The 14,880-nt window shown below is 51.5% G+C and overlaps 3 protein-coding genes and 1 pseudogene across 3 annotated transcripts; 3 read left to right on the top strand and 1 right to left on the bottom strand.

Annotated features, from left to right (window-relative positions):
- Window positions 1-1,302: 1,302 nt before the first annotated feature.
- SAPIO_CDS8006 (uncharacterized protein) lies at window positions 1,303-3,000 on the top strand (the record flags this gene model as incomplete). The annotated part of the gene is made up of 4 exons (XM_016789741.1): window positions 1,303-1,683; window positions 1,805-2,090; window positions 2,228-2,593; window positions 2,705-3,000. The coding sequence occupies 4 exons, from the start codon at window positions 1,303-1,305 to the stop codon at window positions 2,998-3,000; spliced, it is 1,329 nt and encodes a 442-aa protein (XP_016640614.1).
- A 1,697-nt stretch (window positions 3,001-4,697) lies between these two features.
- Window positions 4,698-6,342, bottom strand: SAPIO_CDS8005 (uncharacterized protein; the record flags this gene model as incomplete). The annotated part of the gene is made up of 4 exons (XM_016789740.1): window positions 4,698-5,105; window positions 5,349-5,648; window positions 5,741-6,000; window positions 6,129-6,342. 4 exons carry the CDS (start codon window positions 6,340-6,342, stop codon window positions 4,698-4,700), a joined length of 1,182 nt encoding a protein of 393 aa, XP_016640613.1.
- Window positions 6,343-11,107: 4,765 nt separating this feature from the next.
- On the top strand, window positions 11,108-13,132 carry SAPIO_CDS8004 (uncharacterized protein; the record flags this gene model as incomplete). Its single annotated transcript, XM_016789739.1, has 6 exons — window positions 11,108-11,350; window positions 11,517-11,625; window positions 11,760-12,307; window positions 12,379-12,572; window positions 12,631-12,742; window positions 12,815-13,132. 6 exons carry the CDS (start codon window positions 11,108-11,110, stop codon window positions 13,130-13,132), a joined length of 1,524 nt encoding a protein of 507 aa, XP_016640612.1.
- A 1,108-nt stretch (window positions 13,133-14,240) lies between these two features.
- SAPIO_CDS8003 lies at window positions 14,241-14,492 on the top strand (annotated as a pseudogene; the record flags this gene model as incomplete).
- Window positions 14,493-14,880: the final 388 nt, after the last annotated feature.

Raw genomic sequence — 14,880 nt, 5'->3', positions numbered from 1 at the left:
TTGTATTAATACTACTCTATCGATGGCGAGTGAAAAAACATACGACTCACCCGTGGAGAGAACGGATAACCACCAACAGATGCTGCGGAGCATTTAATGGGACGCAGGGCGTTGCATTGCATTAATGCCAGGCAGTCCGTGGTCGGCCGTCTTCCCCGACGAACCCTAACAGCAGAAAAATTGTTACGTAGCGTCGCGAAGTTGCATCGGAGCAATATCAATTTACTTGTGCATTCGCCGAGGTGGTATACTTGTCTGTGTACGACGGCGCGGTTTCTTGTCAAACTCCATTTCGCGAATACCCCCGGCTCCCGAATGAATATTCCGCTATTGTGTCCTTGCAGAGCTGTACTTGTAGGAGATAAATCTGGGCAAAGACCTGGCACGGTACGATATTTTCCCGCCCTCTTCACACATATCTCTTCTGGTTACTTCGTAGACTGGGTCTCGCATCCAAAATCGTTATCCGAATCGAACGTAAATCGAAGATTCCCCTCTCGATCCTGTTCTATCTGCCCATTTCTCGACTTTTACCTTTCGGTATCTCATCCCATTTACACCCGATTCTCCCCCCACTACCGAGCCGAGAAAGCGTTGCCTGAACAAGGAACTGGGCACTCCACGCCGCCTTGGCAGGAACCATCGCACTAGACCACCCTCTACATGGTCCCTGGAGCACCTCGCTGCATCATAGCACGAACGATAGAGGCCAGCACGACATTCTCGCTCGCCCTGTGCTACCGCTGCTTCCACCAACTGACCTTAGCTTCACCGCTTAGCGCACTTCGGAGGATGTTGCCTGTCCGTCCACCCCCATCGCCTCAGCTCACACCATGACCACTTCTGTACTAGACCCGAGTCAGCCCAGGTCAACGCGGTTTTGGGCCCATTTCTTCCCCAGCACTAAAGTTCTTAGCGACTTTGCACAGTAAACTGGCCGACTGGCCAAGTCTTCCAAATCGATGTTCCTTTTGCTTCCCAAGTGCCGAACCTGCACGCGATTATTGCTTGTGCTATGTCCGGGAATTTTCTAATCATAAAAAGAGCGAACATCTCTTACATTTTATCAACGGAACTACACTAATCTTTTGTAGACCGGAGCTTGACAAGCTTTCAGTGACTGTGCTCAATTGGATCATCCAGACAATTTCCCTGTTCTATTCAACACCAGCCCTCATTCACTTCGTCCATTAAATAATCGCCATTGTAAGATAAGTGTCCATAAAAAGAGGACGGAAGTCGCACAAGTCCTGAAAACCCAAAAATTGAAACTTCTCCCTCCCCCAAAAATCCAAACACCAAATGTCCTCCCTGCCAGTCCTCATCGTCGGCGCCGGAGTGAGCGGGTTGATCCTAGCTCAACACCTCCGCGCCAACTCCGTCCCGTTCCTGGTCTTCGAACGAGACAGTGACCTGGCCACCCGCGGTCTCGGCTGGGGCCTGACCCTGCATTGGTCCCTGCCTGCGCTACGCCACCTCCTCCCCGCACACATCTACGACCGCCTGCCGGAGGCGTACGTCGACCGTGAGGCCGTCGAACGCGGTGAAGCCTCGCGGTTTCCCTTTTACGATCTCAGTACTGGGGAACTCAGGGCTGCGACGCCCAAGGCGCCCGAGGGACAGAGGGTTAGGGTTACTAGGGCGCGACTTAGAAAGCTCGTTGCTGAGGGGATTGATATCCAGGTAACGTTTCTCCAAACATCCTTTTCCCCACATTGAGGGTCCCGTCATGCTCGCTTCTTCCACCTGGAAAAGAAGGTAGATTTTCCTAACATTATTTTTTTTATTCACCCCCGCACAACAGTGGAACAAAGCCTTTTCCTCTTACACATCAACACCTTCGTCTGTCACCGTCACTTTTGAAGACGGCTCCTCATACACAGGATGCCTTCTCGTAGGTTGCGACGGCGGAACCTCACGAGTCCGTCGCGCCCTCTTCCCCGCCCAGTATGAGCGGCACCGAGTCCCCGTCCGTACCATGGGATTCCGCGCCGATTTTTCGCCGCAGGAAATCGCCGATATTCGCGCCATGGACTCTTTCTTCCTCCAGGCGGCGGCGTCCGAGAACGATACATTTTTGTACTTTAGTGGTAAGTTTTTGCCCTTCCTCCCCCGAAACTATGTTATCGGACATCCATATCTATCATATCTATCTTTTCCATTTTCACGTCTTTTTTCGCTTGTTTAAATTCCTTCCCCCTCTCCAACTAACGAACCATACCTAAAGTTCTGAGCGGTCCTCAACACGCCCCAAACAAAAAACCCACCAACAAATACACTTGCCAACTTGTCGTCTCCTGGCCCGACCGCCCCGGCTTCTTCGGCGAACCCTCCGGCATCGAGTACCCCGAGACCGACCAGGGCCGCCTCGAACTCCTCCACCGCTTCGCCAGCACCTGGGCCGAACCCTTCCGGTCCCTCGTCCTCGGCGTGGAGCTCCGCGGGACGGGCTCCCACAAGACGGCGAGAAGTGGCGGAGGCGTCACATCGGAGATCAAGACGCTTGATTTATTCGATTGGCCGCCTCCAAAGGGGTTGAGGGGGGAGGGACGGGTGGTTTTGATGGGGGATTCTATGCATCAGATGACTATGTGTAAGTGCTTTTGTCACTTTCTTTGCTTTTCCCTCCCTTTACTCTCCGAAGTCCACCCCCAGTTTCCTTTAAGTTCGTCATCCGTTAACAAAAGAGTCCCGTTGCCGACAGATCGAGGCGAAGGCGCCAACCATGCCATCGTCGACGTCCAAGACTTCGCCGACCTCGTCAGCCCCGTGCTCTCGCGCACATCTATTTCTCCCGCCGACGGGACGCCTGGCCCTAGCGGCTTTGAGGACCTGCGTTCCGCGCTGGATGCGTACGAGGACGCCGTCGTGGATAGGGCGAGGCCCGGTGTGCTCGCTTCGCGAAGAGCCTGTTTGGACGCTCACGAGTGGAAGAGGATTGATGAGACCAGCCCTTTGTTGTCGAGGAGGGCTATGAAATTGGATTTTGACGAGGAATGAGAAATGTTGGAAAACTTCTTTTCGCCTTTCGTTGTGAAAATAATACATTTTAGGTTAACACCTCACCTCTCAATCCTATCTGAGATGGAAGTAATTGTAGTTTAAGCATCCCGCGGTAGTAACCTGATTTCTGTTTTTCCCACCTTCATATTAGTTCACGTATGGATATGCTAGTTTTGGGATGTGACGTCTTCTCGGTGGGAGCTAACCAGAGGTAGGCCGAACGAGAGACCTATCGGACAATATTAGTGACCCGGACGATGATGCCGGAGCAGCAACCATCAATCTGCATGGAAGGGATGCCCGAAGCTCGGATGAACTGAAGTCCGTGATTACCAGCGAAAACCCTGCACGGCAGGGAACGAACATTTAAAGACCATTTCGGAATAATTACACTCCCGAGGTTCATTTCGAGTGATGAATGGAGACTTGCAAGCCTACATTGATATGAGAGCTCTTCCTTGTGCTGAAGGCGTACCTGGCCTAGAAACTTGCTCATCAAATCCTGGTTATTCAGTAGTGTATGTACTCCGATATGTGTATAATGGCAACTAAGCGACGTTCCATCCTCTCTTTACGAAAGCCTCCTTAGCTTGCCTAAGCTGCTCCTCCAAGCGTCTACTTCGGACTTGGTACTGATGGGGCCACTTTAAACGCAAATGTAAGGCTCCCCCATGCTCCCGTTCCTTGCCCCTGTCCCTGCTTGGTTCCATCCTCCGGCATCCTCCGGCATCCTCCGTATTCCCCAAGAGGAACAGCCCCTTTCTCGCTGCGTGTATGCGTAGTGTACCCTGCGTACCCCCCAAAACCCTAGCCTCTGGTCTGTGCGATCAAAGGGGAATCTTGCCTGGCATGATCGTCTCTGACCAAGGAGACCCTGTCCGCCTCCACCATCTGACGAACATACGAAGTATGAAAATATTGCCCATCGCAGTAGTGAGATTGCACATCAGTTTGGGGAAAAAATCTATCCGTACGATAAGCTTTTTGCGCTATTGTATGGAACCTTGCCACTTACAAGCAGGCACGGAACCCTGTCCTCAAATCAAGACAACCAAGTCCGAGATTAGGGCATCGGACAATATTTGTTTTTGGTAGGATATCAACAACAGAGGACAAGGGATTGATACGGATATGGTTAGAAATCCGGAATTGGAATGGCAAATGGAAATAGAGAATCGAACTGTTGTATCAATTCATCGATATCAAGCCCAGACTTGAAGCTATCAATATTCTAAACAAGAAACTCGCGCAAAAGGTGTATCTAGCATACAAATGAATGTAAAGAACAAAAAAGGGCAATCCCCATAATTCCTAAAGAATTTTTTCCCCAAAATCCCAAAAGTTCCAGAGGAAAATAAACTCCATTTCTTTTTCTTCCAAAAATCCGTAGCACCATATATCTAAAAAGAAATCAAATAATAATCCAAACCTCGCTTCGTACACGTGCATGCCCTTTAATCTCGTCTCAGTTGGATTTTCTTGGCGCAGTGCCCTCCGAGTAAAGCCGGCGGTCCGCCGTGGGCTCTTCTTCATTGTTGCGTTCCACCCTTCACGCCACCATTTCGAGTGAGGTGCAGCTCATTGGCTAAATATAGCCCGCCCTGCAGAAATTCCCGTCGCAGCCAAGGAGAGGAGGATCCAAAAAAAAAAAAAAAAATGGGCCGAATAATCAGAAACAGCCCCCAAATCTCCAACTACAACATCGCATTATAGCGAGCTCTCTCACCAGAACTCGTCCCGTCATCCACCCGCACGCTGTAAGTGATCGACTTGACAATCGAGTTCGGATCATGATGCGGCGTTATCCGTTCATCAGTGACGTTTCCCTTCTTGAGAATATCCTCCTCACTTCCACTAGTGCTGTGCTTGTCGAAGCCTCCGGTGACATATGCCGTCGTGCCCTTGTCTCCCGTGTTGCCCACGGTGCTGGATTCTGCTTCGCCGTTCTTGCTGAGGCTGCTGAGTTTGTAGAGTTGACTTCCCTTGCCGATGCGTCGGCTTCGGCTTCCCGAGGAGCCGTAGCCGTGCGTGTGTTTTGTGCGGTATTCCTTGGCCTTTCGGAGGAATACTGGCGCGAGGAAGGGAAGGGAGGATACCATGTTCTACGATGCGCGCGCGATATGTTAGCTGATTCTTTTTTCTTGCTTTTATGTGGTCCCTGTGACTGCCCTTTGCGGGTCGATGGTATGGAATCGTGGGAAAAAGGAAATAAAAAAGCAAAATAGATCGTGTAATTTAGCGGTCGACTGACTCAAGCGCAAAAAGCAACGTTGAGTGAAGACAAAACTCAGGACAAAATAGATGGGGCGGGGAGAAGAAGAAGAAGAAGAAAAAAATCCACGTACGCCGACATTGAATTCAATGACTCCCCAGAGGATCAGCATTGTCGAGTTGCCATCGCCGTTCTGGATGCGGTCGATCTGGAGGTATCGCATGATGGAGCAAAGGGTGGTGAAGAGACCGAGCAGGAAGATGCCGATAAGACCAATCTTCTTGCTTCGCGAAACGTTGAGCTTGAGCAACACCGGAATGGGAAGCAGTGCCACAACGACATCCGACACAATCGTGACGACCGCGTAACCGGTAAAGGACGGGCCCGGGGGCAAACAAGTGCCTTCTTTCGTGGGGTTCCACGACTTGTCAACCTGTTCGGCGGGAAGTCAGTATTAGAAATCAGCGGTATTTGTCAGAGCGAAAGATATCGTGAGAGGAAGATGGCGGGAGAGAGAGGCCGTACCGGCTGGCAAGCAAACACCAGAGCGAGTGCGCATCCAAGATGAGCAAGGAAGACGAGAACGATGGTGGCCCAGATGATTTTGCGGTACAGCTTCTGGTTCGTGCCGTCGAAAAGCCGGAGGTAGCTGATCAACAGAGCAATCTTGAAGAAGCTGATGCCCACTTGGTAGATGGGCCTTCCTGCGTAATTGACCCGGGTGAAGGGTATCAGGTTCGCCTTTGGACGAAGTACCAGAGGCAGACCCAGGCCATATTTTGTTTCTAAGTTGAAAACTTGTCAGTCATGTTCCGAATTTGTCAAGAGAAATCCCCAGATCCTGTTATGCTGTGACGCCGTAACACAGGATCCCCCTGGCTGTCAGATCTGCCCACGGACGTGTGTAACTTACGGACGATACAGATGATTGAGTAGATGACGGCAAATACCAATGACAGCGTAGCCATCCAGTCATCCGTAGCCATTCCTCTGGCCTTGGCCCTAATCCGTAGCCTCATGGTGACGATGATGGCCGAGACGATAGTCAAAACCATGCACACAGCAAAGATGAGCCTCCATTGCGAGATCCGGTCCACCTCTTCCGTAGCATTGATTACCCAGGTCATGGCGAAGGCACTAAAGTCCGCAGCAAAAACAGAAATGGACTTGGCGTTCACTTTCCTGAGGCGAATGTGCGCAATAAATCGTTCCGGACCGGAAGTCGTCGCTGTTGATGGGATCTTCGTCGGCAAGTGACAGTGGGTGGAGAGAGAGGAGAGAAGACGGATATCTCCAAAAGTGGATGGGCTGGGGTAATTCTACGAGGACCACCTGTGCATTATACCGGGGGGAGCGAGAGGACTTGTGGCCCGTCCTGCGTTCGGCGGGTTTTCGGTGAGCTTTTTTGAACAGATCGGGGCGACCAATGGGTTCACTCTTGTGTTAAGGTGAGGCGTACGTACGCCCGACTTCCGAAGGGGATGATTGTTGCGGAAGGCAGAAAATGCAAACAAACAAGTGGAAAATACAGTTTCGAGAAGTGCAACCCTGCCAAGAGGGAGGGAGAGAAGAAAAAAAGGCGGAGCGGGATCGGTATCTCCTTCGTTGTGGGGAGGATGGGGAGATGGGAGATGAGGAGATGAACAAGAACAAAAGCAAGCTAACCCTCTCGAAGAAACACGGAGCTGGATGCAGCTCGCTCTAGCTGGAGATATAGCGCGGGCCAAGATCTAAGATCCACCTGCCGATGCTGCTAGATGAGCAAGAGGACTTGGTTTTTATTGTAATATTCTCCCTCGAGCAAGATTCCGCCCGACTGCCGACAGATTCGACAGAGGAAGAGAAAAAAGGAGTATAGTATAAAGCGTCACGCATGTGAGGAGGATACGGGAACGGGAATGAGTGCCGGGCGATACTACAGCCACACATTCCGGTGGTCGAATGTTAAATCACATCACTGTCGTTGGGGGATGTGCTTTAAAGGAAGAAGACATGGGGCTGGTCCGTATGAATTGATCACATATACCCCCCACGTTTCAACCGTTATTGGAACCCCAAAGTATTATCCCCTCCGCTATTGCAACAATGCGGACTTGGGCGAATGCCTGGAGCAGCTACAAAGATAAACTAATACAATGGATCAGGGGTCTTGTGTTCACTTGTAAGCGCAAGGGGCAGGTGTGTCCTGATTCGAAAATGATGGCAGGGGACGGACGAGGTAAACGAGTGGATGGGGGCGAAATGTAGTAATGAAAAAAAAGGGAGAGAGAATAATTCCGCTTCTGCCGTTTGCAGGCACCAAGCCAAGAGTGCAGGTCTAGAGTACGTTGCATTGTAGATAGAATTTCGTTGCATCTGTGTGCGCAAGCGAAGGTCTGGGAAAGAATTAGTCTGAGGGACAGCCAGCCATAAGGAGGTTGTGCAGCTTAGTCCCCGGCACCCTAGATTCCGGGGCTCCTTTATTTGCTCTGTCGGCGATTTGTCCCGAACCGAAATGCTTCAGAGTAAATCGACCAGGCAACGGTACACAATCTCTCTAGTCGCTGTTCTCATGGCAGGGAATCCAAGGCGATATCAGGGTTGCGATATGCATAAGGTGGCCGGAGGACTCGATGAGTTCGATTTTTTTCCCCCTCCGCTACGACGAAGCAGGTGGCAGGTGGCATCTCGGGTGGCATTATTCCCCGATACTTCGGGGAGAATGTCCTCTTTCAATGAATACGAAAGGGCGGTTCTGTATACCTTATGTTGCAGCCTAGGAAAAGCCATCCCGGTGGGATCAGTGGACCTGGTTTTCTCCGAGCAATTTGTAGATTTAAAAGTGAAGGGTAGGTGTGATAAGAAAGGCAAGAAGGGAGAGGAGGATTGGTGCGTTCGACTTGACGCAATGCCGCCTCGCGGGGGGGGAATCAGGGGGAAATGTGGGAAGTAATTGGAGTGGCTGGTGAAGTGCAAGTGGCTTGGCTGGTTAGCCCCAGCGTCAGAACGATGTGTTGGATAATGTGTAATGTGGGAGACAAATCACAAATCCCGAGAAGCTTCACTGTTGCTGGCGGTTTGCGCTATTGCCGGCCCACCTGGAGCCGGCAGTGATGATCGAAGACAGCTGGCCAAGGGTGATTCAAAAAGCAAAAGGCTCGCTCGATACCCGGTACTGAAGGACAGATCGACCGGCTTGTTTTGCTTGTTTTCAAACTATTGGCTAGCGATGGCTAGAGTAGTGCGAAAAACATTGCTTCTGCCGAGAGAAATTCCGGGCTGGGCTTCCGGCAACAGGTTGTTTCAATGAACTTGAATGTAAAGGTGGTGTGGACTGAACCAGTTGGCTGGGAAGAGCATCTGTGCGACTGAGTGTGTGTGGTCTGCCGTTTGCCGTCATCCGAGCGAACTTCGTGCGTGGTTCCAGAACGCAAGCAGGAAGGATCAAACCCCTTCTCTTCGTAGCAATGGATGGCAGGACACGCATGCACTGCACCATTGGTGGTGTTGGATTATTTCCTATTAATTCGTAAACATTGCCCGTTGTGGTTCGTTTCCGAAGTGAAGCGGTTAAAGTGAGGTTAGCCGAGGTGCGGTTTGATATCTACGACATGCACAACTTTATGGCGAAAGATTGAGGTGATTCCTAGTGAAATCAGTTGATGTAACCTCTCGGGCGCAATTCACACGCAAAAAAAGGCGCGACAAGGGTCTCCTTCATCAATCTCAGCTGCCACTGGAGATGGGTGGTGGGGTTTCGTGATTTGCCCAGTCCCTGGACGAATTCAGTGTGAATGCGACGCTGCTGGATCGATGTTTCACACGGAACACTGCTCCGTAAAACTAGTGCCCGTCACCAAAGTCCCTGCTCAGTGGGACTTCGTCGCTCATCTCATCCACCTCCTCGACTGGTCCTAGCTTGGCTGGCGTGGAATTTTAGCTTTGCCCTGCTGGGTGTATGTAGCACAAAGTTCAGGACCCTCGGGCTCCAGTTCGTCTTGGCGATGCGACAAAGTTCGCTCCAACATCAGTCTCCAGCTTCAATCTTGCCCTCGATTGGCTGATCTGAGAACACAGATAGAGTAGCACCACCATCAGCGACCGACTCGCCCCTGACCCATCACTGGGGTCAAGAAAAAGACCACACACGTTCCTCTGGGTAAGGAGCCTGGGTTTGAACCCTCATTCGCCAATTGCTCAAGTCGCCAGTGTGCCAGCGCCGGCCGGTGTGCTGGGACTATCCTTGTTCAGTGCTCCGATATTTGCATGACACTGCTCGCTCGGCAGAGGTTCCCCGAGGACGTCCTCATTCCTCGTTCTCTTCTAACCCAGGCCGTTTATTCATAGAATTACGTACTTCTCCGACCCTGGGGAGGGAGGAGGGAGGGTTGCAGCGTGATAAAAAGACGAAGGATGGATGGTACTGCTTTTGCAGGCAAATTCGATGCGACACTGACATTTCAGGTCGCCGCGCTGCTGTGACAGTGACACTGCTATTAATGAGCAGAGACCAGGGTTTGTGGACGAGAAGTATCATCCTTTCACATGCTCATGTCGACACTGTGCATCAGGAGGGGGAGGGGTGAGGATTAAGGTAGTTTTAGTCTAAACACCCCTGTTCTTCTGCTGGACCAATTTGCACAGTACGAACCAGCACAAATCCCACTTGCTTGATGTCCTCCTGCACGCCCCTCTTGCGCCCCTGCTCAGTGCTTGAATCGATCCATCAACGCTGGCAGTAGCCCCTGTAATCCGCCAGTTGATCCGCTAAGTATCTATAGGTGCGGGGGAAAGAAGCCACTAAGGCCAAATACGAAGTAGCACCAGATGATTATGCGCTACAGAAGGTGCTCGGAGACGAGCCAGCGTCGCCACTGTACCTGGAGGCCCAAGGGATCGGATCAAATGATACCTTTGAGGCTCGTATCATCTCAACTTTCTTGGCACATTCCGCTCGCAGAGCAGAAAAAATGTCCAAGAACTAGCTAGTTCTTTCTTGCACTGGGACTGGTCTGGACGCATGCTCCGTACACTAGATACAAAGCCACACAAAGATAAACCCCACAACTGGAGCTACGACGACTCCCTCCGCCGCCATCTGTGCAAAAATCTCCGAGCGTCTGAACCGCGTCGTTCCCACTGTCCTCCGCTCTCATTCTCGCTTATTTTCATTGCTCTCTCCATCTCCACTGTTCCTCCAATGTTGCGACATTGCCATTGATTACCAAGGAGAGGAGGCTTCAGGGATTGAGAGACTGCATTGTGTCAGTAAGATCTGATTCATCCCAGTCAATGTTTGCGCCTGCCCTGCCCTGCCCTGCCCTTGTCTGCTCTTGTCTGCCCTTGTCCCAAGTCCTGCCTCGGGTTTCCCCTTCTCTTTCTGATCCTCCACAATTGTACATTGATATTGTTCCTTCCCTATACTCCCAACGACTGCAGCTTACTTGCATGGATGTAGCATTACATGCAATTGTGCTCATTGTTCTCTGCGTCTCTGCCGTCTCCGCGTCTCCACGCCCTTGACACCCCCCTTTGGTTCAGTATTTTCGGTTCCCATCTGCTCCTTCCCCAACCCTTTATATACAGGTTCGGTTCCTTCCCCTTCGCTTCCTGCATCCTTCCTTCCTTCGACCACACCCCTCCCGTCCAAAGGTGCCCTTTCCTCGGAATTCGCACGTGTGATATATTGATGACTCGCTGAATCACACCTTGACCCTGATTTCCTTGGGCACAACCGAATTTCCATTGTTTAAACATTTTCAGAACGGGAACGGGAACCTGGACGCGAAAACCTTCCCGCTTCTCTCCTTTCGTCATTCTTTCTCTTCTCCTCCTCCTTCTTCTTCTTCTACTTCCTCTTCTTCATTTTCACTTCACTCCCCCATCCTTAACAAGTCAGCGCTCCGAGGAAACATGTCCGACACCAAGGAAAGCCTCAAGGAGGCCGAACTCGCCAAGTCCTCCGTCAGCGGCGACAACGTCTCCAGCTCCAACGTCGACACCGCCTGGAAGTTCCTCGACGCGAATCGCGATGTCGCCGAGGCCACTGCCTCCGAGTCGGAGCTCAAGGCTCTGCGTCGCAAGATCGATTGGCACATTGTCCCCATCATGTTCTGCTGTTATACGATGCAGTTCCTCGATAAGGTTATTCTCAATGTAAGTGACCCACCCTGCAGGTCTCTCACTCGCCTTGCGCCGATCTTCGGCAACCCGCCGATCACAGTTCGCGTGTGCCATGTGTCCCGTGAACGCGCAAAAAGAAACGAGGCGGACGTTAGGGCGGAATGAAAAACGTGTCTGACCGCCGATTGTCATCATTTAGTATGCCGCCGTTATGGGTATCCACGCAGAGCTGAAGCTTCAGGGGAATGACTTCTCAAACATCGCCACATTCCTCTTCGTCGCCCTGCTTTGCTTCGAGGTTCCCAACAGTAAGCTCTTTCCATTTTCTTTTTCTTTTTCTTTTTTTTGCTCTTTTGGTTTTACCAGTTCCTGTCCCGATAGGTAGGACAGGAAAACAAGGCGACAGCTTCATGATGCTGACAGCTCAATTACCATCTTGCAGTCTACTGCCTTCAGAAGGTCCCGGCCGCAAAGTGGCTCGGCTGCAATGTTATCCTTTGGGGTGTCGCCACCGCTTCCGGTGCCGCCGCCCACAATTACCAGACTCTCCTCGTCTCCCGTGTGTTCCTTGGTATCTTCGAAGCTACCATTGCACCCTCTCTGCTCCTCATCAGCAGCCAGTGGTACACCAAGTCCGAAGCGGCTCCCCGCTTCTCCTTCTGGTATCTCGGTCTCGGTCTCGGCCAGATCATTGGTGGCGCCGTGTCGTACGGCTTCCAGCACGTCAGCAAGAACGCCGCGCTCTCGGGCTGGAGGATCATGTTCGTGGTGCTCGGTTGCTTGACCATCACCATTGGTCTCTGGACCTTCTTCTTCCTCCCCGATACCCCCATGAAGGCTAGGTGGTTGAGCAGCGAGGAAAAGGTTAAGCTCCTCAAGCACGTCAGCGTCAACCAGACCGGCATCGAGAACAGGAAGTTCCGACCCAAGGAGATCTTCGAGGCCCTCATGGACCCCCAGCTCTATCTGCTCCTCCTGGCCGTCATTCTTGTAAGTTGCCGCGTGTTGCCATGATCTGCCATTGCCATTCGGCTCATTCATCCGCTAACCCTTCATCCCAGCTCTCCGTCTCTAGCGGCGTCGTCACTACCTACTCCGCCACGCTGATCAAGAACATTGTCAACGACCCTAAGAGAGCCGCTCTCATGAACATGCCCTCGGGTGCCGTCAGCATCTTCTTCACCCTCTTTGTTGGTTTCGCCATCCGCAGCCAGTCCCACCGCTGGCTCTGGATTATCTGCTGCATCATTCCAGCGTAAGTTGAGAACCCATGTGACGCGAAGAGGAAACGAAATCACTAACAGATGAGACAGCATTATTGGCGGTGCCTTGATGTCCTTCCTGCCCACCACCAACAAGGCCGGTGTCCTCGCTGGTATCTACCTCGTCAACGCTGTCGTCGCCCCGCTTGCAGTCTTCTACAACGTAAGTTTCATCAATCGTCACCTCAATTGTCACCCTCCATTGATACTCACCCAGATTTCTAACTGAATCCAGTGGACATCTGCCAACTTCGGCGGTGCTACCAAGCGTGCCTTTGCCGCCGCGCTCCTCAGCGGTTCCTTCTCCATCGGAAACATCATTGGACCTCAGACTTTCCAGGCCCGCGACGCGCCCGAATACCGCCCTGCCAAGATTGCTGTTATGGGTACGCAGGCTGGATGCGCCTTGGTCACTTTCATCCTCTTCCTCTACTACGTCTGGCAGAACAAGAAGCGGGGTGCCATCCAGGAGAATGAGGATGAGTACCTGTCGCCCGAGGTCTGGGCCAACATGACGGATCGCGAGAACAAGAAGTTCAGGTATTCGTACTAAGGGAGATTTTTCTGTCGTTTTCGGTTGCAGTGGAACAGCACCACTCTCCCTTTTGGAGTTGGGAAAGCAACCGTTGAAAGTATAAAAAAGTAGATGAACATACCCTGGGAAATAGGTTCATCTGCTAGGATAGGACCGGACGTAAAGGCGCTCTTTTCTTTTTTTCACGGGTTTTCAAGATTGAGGATGTGTTAGAGATTTGTACTAGTTTGACTGAGCTGATCGAGCCAGCCACTTTATATACCATTGTGCTTCTTTGCTCTTCCAGCTGGTTTATGGACTCTTTTAATTTCATCTACGCCCCTGCGACTTCTAGTCCCAGCCAGTACATTACGCTCCACGGCGGTCCACTTCTCAGGCACTGATGCCCGAACCAGGAGACGGTAAGAAAACTGAAATGGCAGCGGCGTGTCTTTGAAAGGGTGTGCGACGCGAGTGGGGGTTAACAGAATAGAGGTGACTGTTGCTTCATTCACCAACCGAGCTCCGAATCTTGACGTTAACCTTTCAGTCCCGGTGATGGCTACCACGAATAACTCAACAAAATTCTTTCAACACTCGAGGCGAAACTCCGCGACTCGTTTTGCTGAATTTCTCTTTTCTCCCGTACCTGAAATCCCATCTCTTGTGATGCCCAAGGATCGGAGTCGAAGAGCCCAATTTAGTGCAAGTTGGACAAGTGCTGGGACACAAACATGAAGAAGAGATTTCACTTGCGCTCCATTCTAGATTATCGGCGTCGCCGTGGCCTTCTTTCCTTGTTATAAAGCTTGGAGACATCATCACAGTCGAGAGCATTTCAGCTCAAAGACCCCACTATCAATGGTTTGAAATCACGTGATATTTAATCCATGTCACATGCCAATTTGACAAGTCTCCACCTATCCTCCCCCTTGTGGCTTTCGTGGCGCTTCGTGGCTCTTCAGCCCGGAAATTTGTTATTCCGCATCCATCTTCACTTCTGGCCTTTTGAAATCGCAAGCTCCAAGCTCAGCCAGCTCAACACGTCACATCTCGACCCGATCCAACCGCCCACCGCCCCCATCTCCGCCCCGGATCTAGTCGCCGAACGAATCTCCCCAAAAGATCCTCGAGCAGAATCTACAAAATGTTCTTCCTAGGCAATTTCTTCTACGTCCTCGTCCTCCTAATCAACGCCATCGCCATCCTGTCCGAGGATCGTTTCCTGGCGCGCATCGGATGGTCCGCGACCACGTACAACAACTCGTTCGGAGCGGCGCCTGAATCTGAGAGTATCCAGGCGAAGATTATACATTTGATCGCGAGTGTGCGAATGTTGATGAGGAGTATGTTTTCTCCCCGCGATGCGCCTGCATCCCGCCCCCTATCCCCCCTTTGAGCTACCCGGAGCGCTGTTGCCTATAGAGAAGGCGATCGAGAGATGGTTACTGACTCTGTGGCCTTTTTTCTAGTTCCTTTGATGATAATAAACACGATGATCATATTATACGAGCTTGTGCTGGGATGAAAACCCTACGAATCGAAAAACCCAAGGAGCCACGCGGCTTGCTCTCCTACTTTCGAAGACGATCGCGAGGAACTCGAGTCACGGCACTCGACGAGTCCAAGCTCCATGGATGCTTAATATCCGGCGTAAAGGTCATTCCGGCCCACGATTATTTGGTTTTCCTACGGCAAAAATATAGATGGTACAGGGCCTTGAAGGGAAAGCGAAAAACTGTACGATATAGGGGCATAAGGGACGTTGTAATTGGTCTACCAGGTTT

The sequence above is a fragment of the Scedosporium apiospermum genome (assembly GCF_000732125.1).
Source record: "Scedosporium apiospermum strain IHEM 14462 chromosome Unknown SEQ_SAPIO_0116, whole genome shotgun sequence".
NCBI classification, from domain to species: Eukaryota; Fungi; Ascomycota; class Sordariomycetes; order Microascales; family Microascaceae; genus Scedosporium; species Scedosporium apiospermum.
This window is presented reverse-complemented; position numbering and strand designations above follow the sequence as displayed.